The sequence below is a fragment of the Rhinatrema bivittatum genome, chromosome 9 (assembly GCF_901001135.1).
Source record: "Rhinatrema bivittatum chromosome 9, aRhiBiv1.1, whole genome shotgun sequence".
In the NCBI taxonomy this organism is placed as follows: domain Eukaryota; kingdom Metazoa; phylum Chordata; class Amphibia; order Gymnophiona; family Rhinatrematidae; genus Rhinatrema; species Rhinatrema bivittatum.
In genome coordinates, this window is record NC_042623.1 from 174,562,273 (window position 1) to 174,582,735 (window position 20,463).

At 46.1% G+C, this 20,463-nt stretch overlaps 1 protein-coding gene across 6 annotated transcripts in view; it reads right to left on the reverse strand.

Moving 5' to 3' along the window:
- Nucleotides 1-20,463, reverse strand: part of LEKR1 (leucine, glutamate and lysine rich 1) — a 515,362-nt gene that overhangs the window by 326,256 nt on the left and 168,643 nt on the right. For all 6 annotated transcript variants that reach the window (XM_029615748.1, XM_029615750.1, XM_029615751.1 and 3 more), the window contains one exon: nt 7,542-7,661. In XM_029615748.1, coding sequence (XP_029471608.1) covers nt 7,542-7,661 — 120 coding nt within the window. The remainder of the gene's footprint in view (nt 1-7,541; nt 7,662-20,463) is intronic.

Sequence of the window (20,463 nt, forward strand, 5' to 3'; positions counted from 1 at the left end):
CAGTAATAATTTGGCCCGGATTTTAAATGCAGCCAGAGCCATTAATAATGTGTATTATCAAGATCATAAAATTATGATCTTTCAAGATTTCTCTCCTGATTTACAGAGCAAGCAGCAGGCCTTCCTAAATGTAAAAAAAGAACTGCAACTGCTTGATCTTAAATATGCAATTTTATATCCTGCACGACTGAGAGCTTTTGGCAATGGCAAACTGATTACCTTTGTAACGGTGAAGGATGTCGAGAAGTGGCTGCATGAAATATCCCATGGTTTTGTGGCAGAGATCTAGGCTGACCTTGCTATTTCTTCCCTGCAGTCTTCCGATTTGAGCTGCTTTGGCAGGAGTGACAGCTTGGCTGGAAACATGGCGACACGGGAGTTCTGAAGGCATTATAGACAGCGGTACTAAATTTTACTGCTCTCTGCTCCGGACGACTGACAAATCCTTGCTTGGTACGCACATTATTTTATGTAATTTTTCTGTTCTCTTTATGTGAAATGCTGCAGTCTATTTTGAGTAAATATTTAGAAGCCTCGTGGTGAAAGAAAATGGCAACCAGGGTACGTTGCCGTTGTGATCGAATAATTTACAGTCTGGACTTAAACTTACCTGGCGAATAACTGAACATTACTGGCATTCCTGACAACTGAAAAGAAGCTGTAAAGCATTTCCTTCTGCACTATTAGCAGTGAAAACTGTGAATGATTTTGCATGTTATTTCACTGCAGCTCCAGTTTATTTTTTTGTAATATATGGCCTTCCCTTTTGATCTTGGTGATTCTGAGGTCTCAGTTTTCTATCAGAAGAGCCTTAATGTGGAGGCCTTATTAATCTTTTTTTGTTTCCTTTGATGTGGGGGTGGACTACTTATGCAGCATCTGCAGTATGTTTATATTCTATCTATGACTGCTGGATGCTGACACGGAATACTGTATTCAAATTCTGTTTTTTTGTTTTATTTTTATTTTTATTATTGATGCATAAATACGATCCTTTGAACCAGATGTATCCCTGGGTTTGTCGGTACTGTGGGGTAAGGAAGACCTTATGGTTTCACTGTGTTATAAAGGGTGAATGGTTTGGTGTTTTTGGATGTCAAGGGTCTGGGATGGGTCAATTAAAGGTGGGGAAGTTTGGAAGGTTAAGGTTGCGGGTTCAAGGGTTGGCAGGTGGGTGCCTGGCAGGCGTGGACGCTCCCCGATTTGAATCCCTCTGGAGGGATTTGGGGTTCTTTAAGCTGGGAGGGTGGATAATTTCTGGGGGAAATATGGGTAGGACAGATTGGATGGATTGGGATAAGGTGGGTTTGGGGGCTAGGCTAGTAAGATTTAGTTGACTTGGGGGGGGGTTAGATTTCACTGGTTGTGGGGGCGGGGGGTTAAATAGCATACTAAGGGCCGGATTTTAAAAGCCCTGCGCGCGTAAATCCAGCCAGATTTACGCGCGCAGGGCACTTGTGCGCCGGCGTGCCTATTTTGCATAGGCCTCCGGCGCGTGCACAGCCCCGGGACACACGTAAGTCCTGGGGTTTCGTAAAAGGGGTGGGAAGGGGGCGTGTCCAGGGGCGTGTCCGGGGTCAGTGGGCGGTTCGGAGCGGGACCGGGGGCGTGGTGCCGGCCCGGGGGCATGGTCGAGGCCTCCGGACCAGCCCCCGGGTCGGGTGATGGCGCGCCAGCAGCCCGCTGGCGCACGCAGATTTACGCCTGCTTTCGGCAGGCGTAAATCTGCCAACAAAGGTAGGGGGGGTTTAGATAGGGCCGGGGGGGGGTGGGTTAGGTAGGGGAAGGGAGGGGAGGCGGAAGGAAAGTTCCCTCCGAGGCCGCTCCGATTTCGGAGTGGCCTTGGAGGGAACAGGCAGCGCGTGCCGGGCTCGGCTTTTGTTTAATATTATTTCAATGGCCTGTAGGAAAGGTATGTCAGTAATCCTCTCCCTAGATGCAGAAAAGACTTTTGACAGGTTGTCGTGGACCTTTTTATCTGAGGTCATGATTCATATTGGCCTCCCAAAGAGATTTGTTTTTTGGGTTTCAGCTGTGTATGCAAAGCCTAGGGCTAGGCTTTTAATTAATGGAGTGCTATCTCCTTTCATTCCTATTGCAAGAGGTACACGTCATGGATGCCCACTATCCCCTTTGCTTTTTGATCTAGCTATAGAGCCCTTATCAGCAACGGTGAGGCGGAATCCAGATATTCATGGTTTGAAATTAGGGGGACAGATGCATAAAATCTCACTATATGCTGATGACGTCTTGTTGTATATGTCAAACCCAGGTATATCAGGTCCAGACTTCTTAAGCTTTTGTTCTTGGATGGTTCTCTTTCTAGCTATAAAATCAATCTGGATAAATAAGAACTATTCTCTCTGGGTCCTAGATTGCCTTTGCCGGACTGTCTCTCAATTTTTTGTTTAAACTTTATTTTTATAGAAGTTTATCATTATATCAAATACATTTGAAAAGAAAAACTGAGAATACATTGCAAGCAAATATAAGAAAAAGAAAGAGAAAAAAGAAAAAACAATGTTTCTCATAGTAAGCACAATATTAAGGGGGGAAAGAAAAAAGGTCATAGGCAAATTGACCTAAAAATTACAAAAAAGAAAAACATTAATCAAAATTAGCTTCCAAGACAAAAACTGCTCACTATAAGATCAAAAGTAGACTAAGAAGGTACAGGGCTTCGAGCTTCGATGAAGCGACATAGTTGTTCAGGATCAAAGAAAACATATTTAACAGTGTTAACTACTATACATTTACAAGGAAATCTAACTGAACAAGTAGCTCCCAAAACTAACACTTCAAGTCCCAAAACAAGAAGTTTTTTCCTACGTTCTTGGGTTGTACGAGCCAGATCAGGAAAAGTCCAGATCTGCTCCCCCTTGTCTCTCAATTTTTCAGCAAGTACGGGAAGGGTTCAAATATTTAGGTATTTATATATCCCTAATTCGTTTAAAGAATTGTAGGCAGTGAACTTTGCAGGGCTGATTGGCAAAGTCAAGCAAGACATGGTAGACTGGGAGCACTTAACCGTTTCATGGGCAGGAAGAATTAATTTGTTGAAAATGAGTATATTGCCAAAGTTGCTGTACAGGTTTCCATATGTTCCATGTCTAACCCCAGCTCAGGTCTTTAATGATTTGTGTAGCTCCATAATTAAGTTTATCTGGAAAAGGTGGCCAGCTAGAATTAAGATCGATCAGCTGTGGTTACCTAGGAGTCAAGGAGGGCTGGCTCTACCTAATCTCCATATTTACTACTGGGCAGCTTGCCTGGTTTGTTTGCGAGCTTGGTTCGGCAATCATGCTGATTCATGGGTGGCCTTACAGCAGGAAGAGGCAGAACTGGCAAATTTGGCTACTTTACTGTTTCGGAAGACTATGCGATGAATCAGAAGGGTGAATGATGCACGGACTGTGGTTTTAGAGCTTGGAATATTACATGGAATAATGCTATTTCTATGAGACGTACAGAGCTTATGGTTCGTCTGCTTCATAGGACTTACTGTACTCTGTTATTCCATGCATGGTTTTCTGCCGAAGAGAGTTCAAATTGCTGGAGGGGATATGGCCAAAGAGGCTCTTTCATTCACATGTAGTGGTTTTGCCCTGTGGTTCAAAAATGTTATTTCTAAATTGTACAGGAAATTGCGGATATTATAGATTCTGCTGTACATGTTCGGCGCCTGTTAGGTCTTCTTGGGAAATAGGATGGGTTCTTGGTACGGTAAAGTGCAGGAAACTTATAGGGCAGCTTTATTGGCGGCACACTTCACTATTGCAACCTTTTGGAAATCTACTCCAACTTTGGCTTATTGGCAAACCCAGGTTCGTGATATTCTGATCTAGAAAAGTTGCGCTATAACCTTGAGGGGCAATTTTACAAATATGAAAAAATATGGGGCTTATATCATTTACATTATGCCATGAGATTTTCTCCTTTTTTTGTTTTGTTTACCGTGCTGTGTAAAGATTGGTCACTGGATATTTATATATGTAATGTATTCCGAAAAAGTTTACTAAATAGTTTTAAAAAAATGAAGATAACCTTTGCAGAGGTTGTTGAGATTGTCTTTGCTGTTGCTTATCTCTATCTCTTGGCCTGATTTACTGTTGCTGCATTTGTTGAAGCAGCTGCTGCAGCTGGTGTAGCAAGATTAAACATTGTCTGTAATAGTGAAACAGAATGAGTCCTTGTCTTTAGAAATAGTAATCGGGTTTACAGTATGGTTCCTTTCGATCTTTTTTGGGATGATATATCCATAGGGAGGACAAGGTCTATACTGCCGAACTTTGATTTGTATGGACTTAACAGTTTTGTTCATTTTTTTCCCGAAAAGGATGTTCCCCAGGCATGGCATGTCCGCCAGCTTTTCATGCACATCCTCCCGTAGGCCAGCTGCAGTAAGCCAGGCTATTCTTCTTGCCGCTATTGCAGATGCAGAAATCCTGGAAGCTGTGTCAAAAGAGTCATAAACAGACCAGGTGGCATGCTTTGTACAATCTTCATCAAAATTCCTGCACCCTCCAAGGTTGGGGGCAGAGTATATAAAAACATACACATCTTGGCAAAGCACATACATACATAAAAGCAATTTATCATGGCTTCACCTGCTGTGCAGCCTCACTGTGCCCTGGTTTTACCTGCTATGACACTTCCCCACTAGCAGAGGCCTTCAGCAAGCTTTGCTTGCAGTTCTGCCAGTCACTTACTCACTGGTCACACCATGCCTCATCCTTAGTCCTATTTAACCCAGTCTGCTCAATAGCCTGTTCATCGAGCCACCTTGGCTCCCTGACCTGGCCACCCTGACCTTGCTATCCTGTCTAGCCATGCAGCTTACCCAGATCTCCTGCTTTGCTCTGTGCCCTCTTGCCTTGCCCTTGTGGCCTCTCAGGCCTCTTTGCTTTGGTCTATGATCTCCCAGACCTCCTTGCCTTGCTCTACGGCCCCCTGGATTCCTCTGCCTGACCTTATGGCTTCTGGGCCTGCTATGTTCTCCTAGCCAGCCTTGTGCCCTGTATCTAGTCTAGTCCTATCCTTGTTCATTCCTGTCCTTACTTCTCCAGTCGAGTCGTGTCCTGTTCTAGTTTCTGTCTTTGCCGTGTTTCCTGTATCTAGCCCCAGCCAGTCCCAGTACTTAGTCTGTGTCCATATCTAGTCCCAGCCATGCCTTGCATTCAGTCTGTATCCATACCCAGCCCCAGCCCATCCCTGTATTCAGTCTGTGTCCATGCCCAGTCAGTCCCTGCATTCAGTCTGTATCCATACCCAGTCAGTCCCTGCATTCAGTCTGTGTCCATACCCAGTCAGTCCCTGCATTCAGTCTGTGTCCATACCCAGTCAGTCATTGCACAGTCTGTATCCATACCCAGTCAGTCCCTGCATTCAGTCTGTGTCTGTATCAAGCCCCAGCCAGTCCCTGCATTCAGTCTATGTCCATACCCAGTCAGTCCCTGCATTCAGTCTGTGTCCATACCCAGTCAGTCCCTGCATTCAATATGTGTCCATACCCAGTCAGTCCCTGCATTCAATCCGTGTCCATACCCAATCAGTCCCTGCATTCAGTCTGTGTCTGTATCAAGCCCCAGCCAGTCCCTGCATTCAATCTGTGTCTGTATCAAGCCCCAGCCAGTCCCTGCATTCAGTCTGTGTCCATACCCAGTCAGTCCCTGCATTCAGTCTGTGTCCATACCCAGTCAGTCCCTGCATTCAGTCTGTGACCATACCCAGCCAGTCCCTGCATTCAGTCTGTGTCCATACCCAGTCAGTCCCTGCATTCAGTCTGTGTCCATACCCAGTCAGTCCCTGCATTCAGTCTGTGTCTGTATCAAGCCCCAGCCAGTCCCTGCATTCAGTCTGTGTCCATACCCAGTCAGTCCCTGCATTCCATCTGTGTCTGTATCAAGCCCCAGCCAGTCCCTGCATTCCGTCTGTGTCCATACCCAGTCAGTCCCTGCATTCCGTCTGTGTCCATACCCAGTCAGTCCCTGCATTCAGTCTGTGTCTGTATCAAGCCCCAGCCAGTCCCTGCATTCAGTCTGTATCAAGCCCCAGCCAGTCCCTGCATTCAGTCTGCGTCCATACCCAGTCAGTCCCTGCATTCAGTCTGCATCCATACCCAGTCAGTCCCTGCATTCAGACTGTGTCAAGCCCCAGTCAGTCCCTGCATTCAGTCTGCATCCATACCCAGTCAGTCCCTGCATTCAGCCTGCATCCATACCCAGTCAGTCCCTGCATTCAGTCTGTGTCAAGCCCCAGTCAGTCCCTGCATTCAGTCTGCATCCATACCCAGTCAGTCCCTGCATTCAGCCTGCATCCATACCCAGTCAGTCCCTGCATTCAGCCTGTATCCATACCCAGTCAGTCCCTGCATTCAGCCTGTATCCATACCCAGTCAGTCCCTGCATTCAGTCTGCATCCATACCCAGTCAGTCCCTGCATTCAGTCTGCGTCCATACCCAGTCAGTCCCTGCATTCAGTCTGCATCCATACCCAGTCAGTCCCTGCATTCAGTCTGTGTCCATACCCAGTCAGTCCCTGCATTCAGTCTGTGTCCATACCCAGTCAGTCCCTGCATTCAGTCTGTGTCCATACCCAGTCAGTCCATACCCAGTCAGTCCCTGCATTCTGTATGTGTCTGTATCAAGCCCCAGCCAGTCCCTGCATTCAGTCTGTGTCCAGCTTTCTCACAGACTGCACCATGATGTACAGCTGGAGACAAGACCTACTGGACCCCAGAACCCATGACCTCAACCTGTGGAGGAGGGTGTTGTACAGATTGTCCCCTTCTACAGTTCTGTACTGCTTTTATGGGGGTACTACCAGACTCCAGCCTGTCAGTCCATGACACCATTGCTACAACAATATTATCTATGAAGGCTTCTAGTGACAATTAGTTAGCTAGTGACATTTAGATCCATTTGGCTGACAGTCTATTGATCTTTGAAATCTTTGAAGGCTTTTAGGAATAAAAATGTCTTTAGGACCTTCTTGAACTTTTTAGTATCCTTTGTATTTTACACATGGAAATGTAGTTGAAGATGTGTTTTTCTCCATTTAGAACTGCATTTTGTTCTAGTGTCATTTCAATTCCATTGAAGAGACAACACTTCCTACCTATTCTCTTGTTAATGAATGCCTGCAAGGTCGACTATTTAGCATTACAAAGCAGGCACTATCTCCCTATTTTATGTCATTTTATCAAAGGGAAAACTGACCTGGATTGAACAATTCTACTTCTTCTCCTATCAGGTAAATTTTACCATTCGTGCTCAGTACCATCGATGATATTATTCTCTTGAATTTAACAGCAGAACATTTTGTCACATTCCAGTAGTATTTGTTAGGATAACAATGTTCTGCATGCCTTCTGAGAAACTGCAAAAATTAAATAAGCTTCCAACAGTTGTTTCACATCTGTTGGCTACATCCTTTCATGCTGCCTGTGATATGATGCACCAACTCCTCTCAATTCATCATGACCACACAAATGAACAAGAAATAGTTGGTCTCCCACTGCACGATTCTTCAGAAATTCATACCTGAACGTTTGTGACTGGCTACATGCAACTTTTAACTGCTCCTGACAGCATTTCTGGTCCTCATTCACACTTTCCAACTCATCTTGCTTGTTCTTCAGTTGCAGAGTTATGTTTTGTATGCTATAAATGCAAAAGAAAAATTTAACTATGCTAATAGGACCAACATAAATGAAAAATATTCATAGCTCCTACACTACTACATTGTAGGCTTGATTTTCAAAGCACTTTACCTGCATAAAACCCCGTTTTATGTACATAAGTGACACTCTGAAAATAAACCTGGGGTTGCAAAACCCAATTTGTGTATAGTTTTACCCGTGCTGCAAGCTGGTGTTCCAGGGGGAGGGGGGCTGAAGTTGGGGCGGGGAAAGGATCTACATGTATTCTTTAGATTTTTTTAAAGCATTTGCGTAAATCTACATGCAGAAGGTTCACCTGCTCGGAGCAGGATTAGCCTTCTACATGTGAGTCTGTGCGAGGAATGGCTGAACCATGAACTTTCAAAGCGCACTGAGGCCAATATTCAATTGGCTGTTTAGTGGACAACTTATCCGGCTAAAGTTACCTGGAGAACTTGTCATATATATTCAGCGTGATAAGCATCCCACCGAATATATCAACATAAATTTATCTGGCACTGACCAGAAAAATATTGAGGAGGAGATGAGGAGGGTCGGGGGAAAGGGGAGTTGCCACAAAGTATTCAATCCTTTTGCAAATGGGTGGGAGGGAAGGGGGGGAGATAAGCTGCAATAGAATTTTCTAATTCATCGGGATGGGGGTCTTTCTAAATTTGATGGTTTTTAGAGTGAGCTGAGCATAGCCCGATAGGCCCTTTAGAAGTTATTTTGGGGGAAGGGGATGGGGTCATTGACCTATTTATGTATTTCCATTTCATTCTGTACTGAGAGTGCTACTTAGTCGGATATCTTTAAAGATATCCGGTTAAGTAGCATGTTATCCGGCCACACAAACCTGGATAACTTTAGACCTACTCAGTAGCAAGTCTAAGGTTATCTGGCTAATCTAGCCAGATATATCCGATACTCGGCTATATTAGCTGGATAACTCAACCCCCTCCCAGGAAAGCCTCTGAAATGCCCCTTTTTATCCAGCTAAATTATAGCCGGATAAAGCAGAGTTGCTTACCTGTAACAGGTGTTCTCCCAGGACAGCAGGATATTAGTCCTCATATATGGTGACATCATCAGATGGACCCTGTCACGAAACACTTTTGTCAAAGTTTCTAGAACTCTGACTGGCACACTGAGCATGCCCATCATGCCACTAACCCTGCAGCCAGTAGGGGTCCCCCTTCAGTCTCATTTGTAGCAGAAGTATGAGCGAAAAATAAAATAATAAAACGTAAGCGAACCCAACTCCACGGGGTGGCGGGCAGGTTTCGTGAGAACTAAAATCCTGCTGTCCTGGGAGAACACCTGTTACAGGTAAGCAACTCTACTTTCTCCCAGGACAAGCAGGATGGTAATCCTCACATATGGGTGAATAGCAAGCTACAGGCTGAGCCATACGTATGAGGCCAAGCAGAACTGAACATGTGCAACAGGCACAACTGGGGTGCTGTTGGCAAGGATGAGGCAGCCTGAAATTCACAGCGGGTCGAGGTAGGACGAGTTGGATTCCTACACTGGAAACAAATTTCTTAGGACAGACTGGCCAAAGATGGAATCCTGTCGTCCAGCCTTGTCCAGGTAGTAGTGAGCTACGAAGGTGTGGAGAGAGCTCCATGTAGCAGCCTTGCAGATGTCAGCAATCAGTACTGACCAGTAGTGTGCTACTGACGTTGTCATTGCTCTGACTGAGTGTGCCTTCATTCGTCCTGTAGCGGAAGGCATGCTTGCTGGTAACAGAATGCGATGCAGTCTGCTAACCAGTTTGACAGTGTTTGCTTGCCCCACCGCATTCCCAAGTTTGTTCTTATCAAAAGAGACAAAAAGTTGGGTGGATTCCCTGTGGGCTGTAGTGCAGTCTAAGTAAAACTCAAGAGCACACTTACAGTCCAAGATGTGGAGAGCTCACTCACCTGGGTGAGCGTGAGGTCTTGGAAAGAAGGTGGGCAAGACTATGGACTGATTTAAATGGAAATCAGTTACCACCTTAGGAAGGAATTTAGGGTGAATGCGGAGAACCACCCGGTCATGGAGGAACCTTGTGTAGGGTGAATAGGTCACAAGGGCCTGTAACTCACTCACTCTGCGAGCAGATGTGATGGCTACTAGGAAAAGAACCTTCCATGTAAGGTATCTGAGTTCGCAGGAGTGCAAGGGCTCAAAGGGAGCGTGCATGAGCCGTACGACATTGAGGTCCCATGCCACGACTGGTGGCCGAAGAGGAGGCTTAAGCTGTACTAAGCCTCTCAAGAAGCGACTTATCAAGAGTTGAGCAGTTATTGGGGCATCCCTTACTCCTTGACGGTAAGCAGAGATGGCACTAAGGTGCACTCGGATAGATGATGTCTGGAGACCAGATTCCGAGAGGTGCCAGAGATAATCTAACAGACTTGATGTGGGGCAAGAAAAGGGATCCAAGCTCTTTTGTGTGCACCAGAAGGTGAATCTCTTCCATTTAGAGAGGTAGGATTTCAACATGGAAGCCTTCCGTGAAGCCACAAGGAATTGAGATACTACAATCACTCAACCTTTCAAGTGATGTATCAGCCTTTCAACATCTAGGCCGTCAGGGAGAGGGCCTGGAGATTTGGGTGGCGTAACTTGCCGTGATTCTGTGTTATGAGGTTGGGCGACATGCCCAGGCGAATGGGGTCCTGGACAGAGAGGTCACGAAGTATAGGAAACCAAATTTGGCGCGGCCAGTACGGGGCTATGAGAATCATTAAGCCCCGGTCCTGTTGTAGCTTCACGAGAGTCTTGCTTATTAGCGGAATCGGAGGATGGCATAAAGCAGGCCTTTGTTCCAGGAACAGGCGAAGGCATCCCTGGCTGGTGCATGCCGGTCCCTGTGCAGGGAGCAGTTTTCCACTTTGTGGTTCTGACTGGACGCAAAGAGGTCGATGGTTGGATGACCCCACCGGTGGAAGATTCTGCTCGCAACCGAGGGATCCAGAGACCATTCGTGGGGTTGGAAACTTCGGCTGAGGCGGTCCGCCAGTATATTCTGTGTGCCCACTAGATAAGTGGCTCGCAGAAGAATGGAATGCGACAGGGCCCAGGCCCAAATCTGCACCGCCTCCTGGCAAACAGATAAGAGCCCATGCCTCCCTGTTTGTTGAGGTACCACATTGCAACTTGGTTGTCTGTTTGAATCAGGACAACTTTGTTGGAGAGGTAATCCTGAAATGCGTAAAGGGCGTACCGCATCGTTCGAAGCTCCAGAAAGTTGATTTGATGGGTCGCTTCGGCTTTTGTCCAAGTCTCTTGAGTTTGAAGGCCTTGGACGTGGGCTCCCCAACCTAAGTTGGAGGCGTCCGTAGTTAAGGTGACCTGAGGAGCCGATTGTTGGAAAGGAAGACCCATTTGTAAGTTGGCTTTGTATGTCCACCAGGCAAGGGACAGACGAAGCTGGCTGGTTATGTGTACCGTGGACGACAGCGGCTGAGTAGCTTGCTGTCACTGGGATTTCAGAGTCCATTGGGTCACTCTCATGGCAAGACGTACCATAGGGGTGACATGGACTGTTGATGCCATGCGGCTGAGCAATCTTAGTAGCTGGCCAGCTAAGGCTCTTTTTCGACGGCAGATAAAGCTGGCAAGGTTGGCCAGTGTAATCGCACGGTAGTTGGGTAAGAATGCTCTGGATAGTGTTGTGTCTAGGTCTGCTCCTATAAAGGAGAGAAGATGAGATGGTGTCAATTGGGATTTGGGGTGATTTATTAGAAATCCCAATGAGTTTAGAAGCCTTATGGTGAGACCGAGAGAGTTGAGGGCTCCTTGTTTTGTCTGGCTTTTTATGAGCCAATCGTCCAGGTATGGAAAAACGTATACGTCTCTGCTGTGTAATTACGCAGTCACGACTGCCAGGCACTTCGTAAAGACTCGAGGCACCGAGGCTAGGCCGAATGGTAGTACCTTGTATTGATAGTGACTGCGGTCCACCACAAATCGCAGATATTTGCGATGAGGAGGGGAGATCGCAATATCTGTGATATCTGCGTCTTGAAGGTCCAGAGAGCAGAGCCAATCCCCTTGTTGAAGTAGAGGAAGCATGGTGCCCAGGGATACCATCCTGATCCGTTCCTTGCGAAGAAATGTATTCAAGGCACGGAGGTCCAGAATAGGCCAGAGGCCACCGGTCTTTTTTGGAATAAGGAAATATCTGCTGATTCAGTGGAACTGGTTCCACAGCTCGGACCGACAGAAGGGTTGAGAGCTCTGACTCGAGTTTTCCTGTGTGGTCGTCCCAACTCCAGGATGGATTGGGTGGGAAGTCCAGGGGTATTTTTGAAAAATTTAGACGGTAACCATGGGTTACGATGGACAGTACCCACAGGTCCGTGGTGATTGGATACCAATTTGTTGCAAAGTGGCACAGGCGGCCCCCCACTGGAATATTGCTGCTGCTCTCTGGGAAAGAGTCAAAATCCAGACGCGGGGCCAGCTTATGGAGCTGGCTGTGGTCTAGATGTTCTAGTTTGGCATGCATGTCCCCTCTGAGGTGCCTGAGCCGGTCGTACACGGGATGCAGGAGGGTAATATCTGCGTGGCCTGTAGAATTGTTTCTTGGGTTCTCTACGTGTGGCCCTGCGGGCTACAGAGGGAACATCTGGGGATACAGTTGACAACTGGCGCAGGGTCTCATGATGGTCCTTTAACTGGGCCAATGCGTCCTGGATCTTATCCCCGAATAGGTTGTCTCCGGTATAGGGTAGATCTGCCAGTTTGTCCTGCACTTCCGGGCGTAGGTCTGAGACCTTAAGCCAGGCCCAGCATCTAGCACTGATGCTTGCTGCCAAGACTCTGGATGCTGTTTCAAAAGAATCATAGGCAGTTCTGACTTCATGTTTACCTGCTTCCATTCCTTTTTGTAGGATGGAGGACAAGGCTTCTTGTTGTTGCTGTGGCAGTGTCTCCACAATCTCTTGGACTTGTTTCCAGAGATTTCTATTATATTGGGTCATGTATAGTTGATATGCTGCAATTCGCGATATCAACATGGACCCTTGGAAAATCCTTCGTCCCAACGCATCCAATGCTTTCTGATCCTTACCTGGAGGGGCAGAAGAATGTGGACACAATTGTTTAGCCTGTTTCTGAGCTGACCCCAAACTACAGAGTGGTGGGGCAGCTGACTCTTTTGAAAATCTGGGGCTTGTTGAACCAGGTAGGTAGAATCTGTCTTTTTATTGACTGGGGTATCATACCTGGATGTTCCCACAGGCGGTGCATGAGGTCCAAAAGAACTTCATGTACCGGAATTGCATTATTTCTTTTGGAGCATTTATAACTTGTAAGACCTCCAACATTTTATGGCGAGCATCTTCCTCCGTGACCAGTGTGAAAGGTATAGTATCAGACATCTCTTTGACAAAACTGGCAAAGGAGAAGTCTTCCAGAGGAGATCTTTGCCTTTCCTCCAGCGGTGAAGGCTCTGAGAGTAGGTCCTCGGACGTCAGTGATGAATCATCTGTGGATGCATCGCCCCATGGATTGTAGGGACTTTCGCCTTCTCCCGGTGGAGCTCTTGATGGAGGAAGCATGCCAAAGCGAGAGGGTGGGAAGGTATCGATGGATGCGGCGCTGGAATCGATGGAATCGGTGCCGGCATCAAGGGCATCGGGGTAGATGAGGTGCGCTTGGGTACCGGTAGTCCTGATGGCCCTGGCATAGGCTCCAGCATTGACGGTTCCCATGGAGGGACGTGGCCGAGAATCGATCCTTCCTCCTCCGAGGAACCCGGTACTGGAATCGGGACCTGTGGAGAACTCGTTGGATGACTCGATGCCAGCATGTCCGGTGGGCAGAGTAGTCGATAAGGCACCGATGAGCGTATCGAGGTGCTTGAGGAGTGGTGCCACCATCGAGGGAGCCGGTGCCGGAGCTGGCACCGGCAGTGATTGGAAGCCTCGTAAGGCTTTAAGCACTGCCCCTTGGATCATGCGGTCCAATTCCTCTTGGGAAGCCGGCATGGGTGGCACGGCGATTGGGGTAGGAGGCAGGCTAGGCGTCATTGGAGCCTCCACGGGGGCCCATGGAGGCTCGTGCCCAGCACCGGTATCGGTGGGGAACGCCTAGGGGTCCCAAGTCCAGAGGAGTATGGAGGCTCCTCTCCCCGGGCCCTTTTCGCAGGCGGCTCGATGCAAGTCGATGCCGCTGCGGTATCGGTGCCGGCACCGGTCAGGGACGCCCGTCGGTGCCGGTGTCCACGTTTCCCTCGGTACTCAGTCTGGTCTTTTCCCGGCACCGAGGATGATGACGCCGATGTCCTCCATGGAGTAGGTGACGGACGGTCACCCTGTCCACGGTGCTCCTAGCGAATCGTCTCCAAGGTCGATGGACCCTCCACGGTCAATGGCACTTGAACTGGCATCAATGGAGCAGTCTGTTTTCAAGCAAACAACTGCTGTATTTTGTCCAGGCAAGCGCGACGGCCTTTGGGGATCATTTGTGCACAACCAGGGCATCGCCGAATGTCGTGCGAGGGGCCTAAGAACAAAACACATAATTCATACAGGTCTGTTATGGATATGGTCCTCGGACAAAAATTTAGCGGGAGCGCAGTCGGTGACCGTTGGGCACCGAAGCGGTAAGCCGCCGGGAACCGACTGCAAGTACCGGAAAAAACACTTACCGAGCGTCAGAGGGAATGGATCGCAATGGGGGACCCCACTGAGGGATTTTTTGAGAAAACTTCAAATAGTTCCGTAAGGAATGTTGTGAGAAATTTCTCACAGAGCTCCTAAACTGCGAGGCAACTGCTGCGTGGAAAAAAGAGATTGAAGGGGAACCCCTGCTGGCTGCAGGGTTAGTGGCATGCTGGGCATGCTCAGTGTGCCAGTCAAAGTTCTAGAAACTTTGACAAAAGTGTTCCACAACAGGGCTCTATCTGATGATGTCACCCATATGTGAGGACTACCATCTTGCTTGTCCTGGGAGAACTACTTATCCAGGTATAATTTAACCAAATAAGTGGCTGAATATGCCACATTGGCTATTTATTTGCATGGATAACATGAGTTATCTGTCTAAATGGCTTTTGAATATCTACATTAGGTCTGCTTTCAAAATTCAGGCTAAAGTCTGCAAGTACTTTAGCCCTATGCAGGCTGTTTGAAAAGTACCCTTTATATTTAAAATCCTTGGAAAGAAAATATGTAAACAAGGTATGTTTCTCTTTCTTTTCTTTGCAGCACAAAAATACAGTTATATCATTGTAGATCACAATACAGTTGTGATCTATCAATACAGCTGTAGACGGTGCAGGACTTGGCTTTCTGCAATTTTTTTCCTTAACAACATCTTAAGAACATAAGAACATGCCATAATGGGTCAGACCAAGGGTCCATCAAGCCCAGAATTCTGTTTCCAACAGTGGCCAATCCAGGCCATAAGAACCTGGCAAGTACCCAAAAACTAAGTCTATTCCATGTTACCGTTGCTAGTAATAGCAGTGGCTATTTTCTAAGAACTCAATTAATAGCAGGTAATGGATTTCTCATCCAAGAACTTATCCAATCCTTTTTTAAACACAGCTACACTAACTGCACTAACCACATCCTCTGGCAACAAATTCCAGAGTTTAATTGTGCATTGAGTGAAAAAGAACTTTCTCCAATTAGTTTTAAATGTGCCACACGCTAACTTCATGGAGTGCCCCCTAGTCTTTCTATTATCCGAAAGAGTAAATAACCAATTCACATCTACCCGTTCTAGATCTCTCATGATTTTAAACACCTCTATCATATCCCCCCTCAGCCGTCTCTTCTCCAAGCTGAAAAGTCCTAACCTCTTTAGTCTTTCCTCATAGGGGAGCTGTTCCATTCCCCTTATCATTTTGGTAGCCCTTCTCTGTACCTTCTCCATCGCAATTATATCTTTTTTGAGATTTGGCGACCAGAATTGTACACAGTATTCAAGGTGCGGTCTCACCATGGAGTGATACAGAGACATTATGACATTTTCCGTTTTATTCACCATTCCTTTTCTAATAATTCCCAACATTCTGTTTGCTTTTTTGACTGCCACAGCACACTGAACCTACGATTTCAATGTGCTATCCACTATGACGCCTATGGAGTCCAGAAGAACTATACTTCTGATATAAGATGTACTAAACTGGAAAATATGGACTCCAGTTTAAGTGATCTTTTAAAAATAACAAGAAAACAAACAAAATTCATTAAAAGAAGTTGAATTCTTTTTAAGGGAACATAGGTTGCTTGACATATTTCAAATGATTTTCTTTCAAAAATTCTAGGTTATTTAGTAAAATCAAGTTATATGAGATTTAAAACAGAGTTTATACAAGGCAGAAGAAAAGCAAGTTTGCTTACCGTAAATGGTGTTTTCCATAGATAGCAGGGAATTTAGCCATGCATAGTGGGTGGCGTCGTCCTCGACGTCAAGGAGGCGGAGCTTTCTCTCTAAGCTCGAACAGCTTTGAAGTGCGCATGAGCACCACTTCCGGTGCTCCTCGAGTCTGCCTCAGTTGGTTTTCCAAGCTAATGTCGAGTAGGTGTGATAAGAAGTGAGGCTGTCCAGGGAGGTGGGAGGGAATGCATGGCTAAATTCCCTGCTATCTATGGAAAACACCGTTTACGGTAAGCAAACTTGCTTTTTACCATCGATAAGCAGGGCATTTAGCCATGCATAGTGGGAGTACCAAGCGTATAGATTGCAGAAATGCAAAAAACATGATAAACAGTAATATTAAGAGGAAAACACTGTTTATTAAGAACTATTAAATAAAACACTTCCTTTTTTTTTTTTTGCAACCTGTATAATGTGGACAGCCATTGTAAGCCAGAAAAATTCTGTAGAATTGCAGAACAGAGTGAGGAGTCTGCTGCCGACTGCTGGTCTAGACAATAGTGAGAAGTAAAGGTATGAATGGAAGACCAGGTCGCTGCTTTGCAAATGTCTTGAATTGGCACTCCTCTGAAATGCGCAATGGAAGTTGCCGTTGTTCTTATTTGATGTGCTTTAACAGAACTAACGAGGGTCGTGGTTTTGGTAAATAGCAGTATTGGATACAAGCTGTCAGCCAGTTAGAGAGAGTTCGTTTCGAAACTGGTGGCCTGGGTTGTTTGGGTTGAAGAAACAAACAATTGTGAAGAATGTCTGATTGTTTCAGTAGTTTGCCTGTAATAAGCGAAAGCCCGTTTACAATCTAGGGTGTGCAGGAATTTTTGCAGTTCATCCGTGTGTGGTTTCAGACAAAACACTGGTAAGGTGATTGTTTCATTCAAATGAAAGGCAGATACCACCTTAGGTAGGAAGGAAAGGTGAGTTCGTAAAACAACCTTATCGTGATGAAACTGAAGATATGGGAAAGTGATTACTAACTTCTTGGAGTTCACTAACCCTCCTTGCAGAGGTCATAGCTACTAGAAAAAGGACTTTCCATGTTAGGAACTTGAGGGGAGAAGACGATATGGGTTCAAAGGGTGAACCCATTAATGCTTCCAGGACTAAATTAATATCCCATGGTACTATCGGTTTCTTAAATGGTGGGTGTAAATGTAGTAAACCCTTCATAAATTTAGAAATCAAAGGATGAGATGAGATAGAGCAGTTCTGCCGCGAGCGATGATAAGCTGCAATGGCACTAAGGTGAACTCTAATAGATGCAACTGCAAGCCCAGAAAGGGATAAATTATGCAGATAAGTTAGTAGTGATTCTGGTGAAAAAGAAAAGGGGTCAAGATTGTGGAGTGCACACCATGCAGTGTAGCATTTCCATTTGAAGGCATAGTTATGTCTAGTGGAAGGCTTCTGTGCTGCAATGAGAACGTCCGTAATGCTGGATAGGAGATGTAAAGAGCTCAGTACTTGCCTTTCAATTTCCATGCCGTCAAATGAAGGGAGGCTTGCATTGGGTGGATCAAGGCTCCTTGGTTTTGGGAGAGGAGGGTCGGGTCCTTTGGCAGTAGAATTGGGGCCCGAACAGATAGATGGAGAAGATATGCATACCATGGCTGTCTGGGCCACGCGGGTGCTATGAGGATTAAGTCCACCACATCCGCTATGCATTTCTGGATTGTCCTTGAGACCCTTGTTCTAGGGAATCAGGAATGCATCTTGTGACGTTCTGTACTTGCTGGGAAGGAGGGAGCAGAATTGTTGTACTTTCCAATTTTCTTCCGTTGCAAAGAGGTCTATGTCTGGAGTTCCCCAGAACTCGAAGATTTTGTTTGCCTTGTTTGGACTGAGCGACCACTCGTATGGATGGAAAATTCTGCTGAGTCTGTCCGCTTTGGTATTTGTGAGGCCTGGGAGGTAGGATGCTTGAATGATATGGTGGCATTCCGCCCACTCCCAGATTTGAACAGCTTCTTTGCAAAGAACCTGGGAACCGGACCCGCCTTGTTTGTTTATGTAAAACATCGCTACCTGATTGTCTGTATGAATCATCAGGGACTTCCCGTGTATCCATGTTTGGAATGTTAGCAGGGAATTTTTTATTGCTCTAAGTTCTAACAAATTTATTTGCAAGTGCTGCTCGTCCGAGGACCAAAGTCCCTGAGTCTGTAGATGAAGGAGATGCACTCCCCAACCCTTTGTCGAAGCATCTGTGGTGAGAATGAGCTGATGAGGGAGGAGTTGAAATGGACTTCCTTCCTCTAAAACAGATGGTTTAAGCCACCATTGGATATCCTTTTTCATGGAGTTCGTAATCTGTACTATGTGAGACACTGGTTGAGTGAGTTGGCTCCATTGAGATTTAAGGCCCCATTGGAGTCGTCTGATATGAAGTAGAGTATTTCGAACAACATGTATTGCCGAGGCCATGTGGCCCAAAAGCACCATAACTTGACGAGCTGGAACCCTCTTCCGGCGTAATAGAGTTTGAACCAGGGATCTTAAGGTTTGGATCCTTTCTGATGGCAGAAACGCTCTGGAAAGCGGGGTGTTGATTACAGCCCCTATGAATTGAATGATCTGGGTTGGATAGAGCTGAGATTTCTCGTAGTTTATTATCCATCCGAGGTTGTGGAGACAGCGGAGTGTAACTCTCTATGTGAGTCTGTAGCAACTGGGGGTCATGAAATACGATCAGCCAGTCATCTAGATAAGGAAAAATGTTTGTACCCTGTTTGCATAAGTGAGCCACAACAACAGCAAGGCACTTTGTGAAGACTCTTGGAGCTGAGGAAAGGCCAAAGGGAAGTACTTGGTATTGATAATGTTGATTTGCAACTTGAAAACAGATGTATCGCCAACGATGGTTGTGAATCGGGATATGAGTGTAAGCATCCTTTAGATCGTGTGAGCACGTCCAATTGTTCGACTGAAGGAAAGGGAGGACTGTCTTGAGAGAGGTCATTTTGAATCTCTCTTTTTCAAGGTATTTGTTGAGCGAACGAAGGTCCAAAATAGGACGAAAGCCTCCCGATTTTTTGGGAATGAGGAAATATTGGGAATAGAAACCGTGATCCCGATGATTGGAAGGTACTAGCTGGATTGCCTTCTGTTGAAGTAGAGAAACTTCTTGTAAGAGTGGTGGAATCGGAATCATCGGAGTTTTGGGGCGAACACTGTGAGGAAGCGTCAGTACTGAGCTGAAACGTAGATGATATCCATGCGCTATAATGCTCAAGACCCATTTATCCTTGGTGACAAAGGCCCAGTGGGAATGGAACTGAGATAGCCTTCCTCCTATAGAAACTATTGTCGTGGCAGGTGAAATTAAAAAGACTGTTTAGGTTGCTGTTGAGTAGCCTGAGGTTTTTGTGGCCTCTGGAGTCTCTGTCTTGGTCTTTGTCCTTGTTGTTGAGGTTGAGACCACTGCTGTTGATAGGTCTGTGACTTATAGGAGGGTTGATATGGTTGATAGTACCAGTATGGCCTGCGGTAATAATAATAACCTCTCTTGAATTGAGGAAGGAAACGCCTGGATGTATATGGTGTATCAAAAGACGCCGTCAAAGACTGTACTGCAATGTTTTGTTTTTTTAATCAAAGAGACCGTTTCTTGAAGTTTGTTTCCAAATAGGTTGTCTGGCCTACATGGTAAATTCGCCAGACGGTCGTGTACATCATCTCGTATACTGCTGGCTCGCAGCCACACCATGCGCCTAGCTGAAACCACTGTTGCTGACGAGTGTGCTGAAGTATCGAAGGCCTCATAGGAAGTGCATAACAAATGACGTAAACCTTCTTGTAGATCTAAGAAAGGTTGAGGTAAGGATGAGTCTCCTTGTGAGATGTGAAGCAAGGGTTGCAGCTTTTGAGTGCAGCTAAACAAATATTGGATGATATAAAACTGATGATGGTTTATACGGGAATTTAACATTGAATTTTGATACATTTTCTTGGCAAAATCATCCAACAATTTGTTGTCCCTGCCAGGAGGCGTGTTTGAGAAGAGCCTGTTCTTCTTTGCTCTTTTTAGCGCTGACTCGACCACTATGGAATTGTGAGGTATTTGAAAGCTTGAGTAATATGGTGTTTTCTGCATTCTATATTTTAAGTCCAGTTTCCTGGATACTGGGGGAAGAAGTAGCAGGGTATCCCACGCTTTATCCATGAGGCCTTCTAAAATCTTTTGTGGAGGAAGAGCAGTAGGGGCTCAGTTAGTACATCAAACATCTGTAGAAGTCCCATTACTTCTGACTTTGGGTCTGGGATCTTGCGAGTATCTATGTTGAGAGCTGCCCCCAGCTTCTCTAAGAACTTAGCATAAGTAAGATCTTCTGGGGGGGATGTTGGCTGAGGGAGCTCCTGTGGAGGGTCTGAAGGAATACCTGTGGAACTTCCCGGAATTGTTTGAGGAGAGATGGTATGAG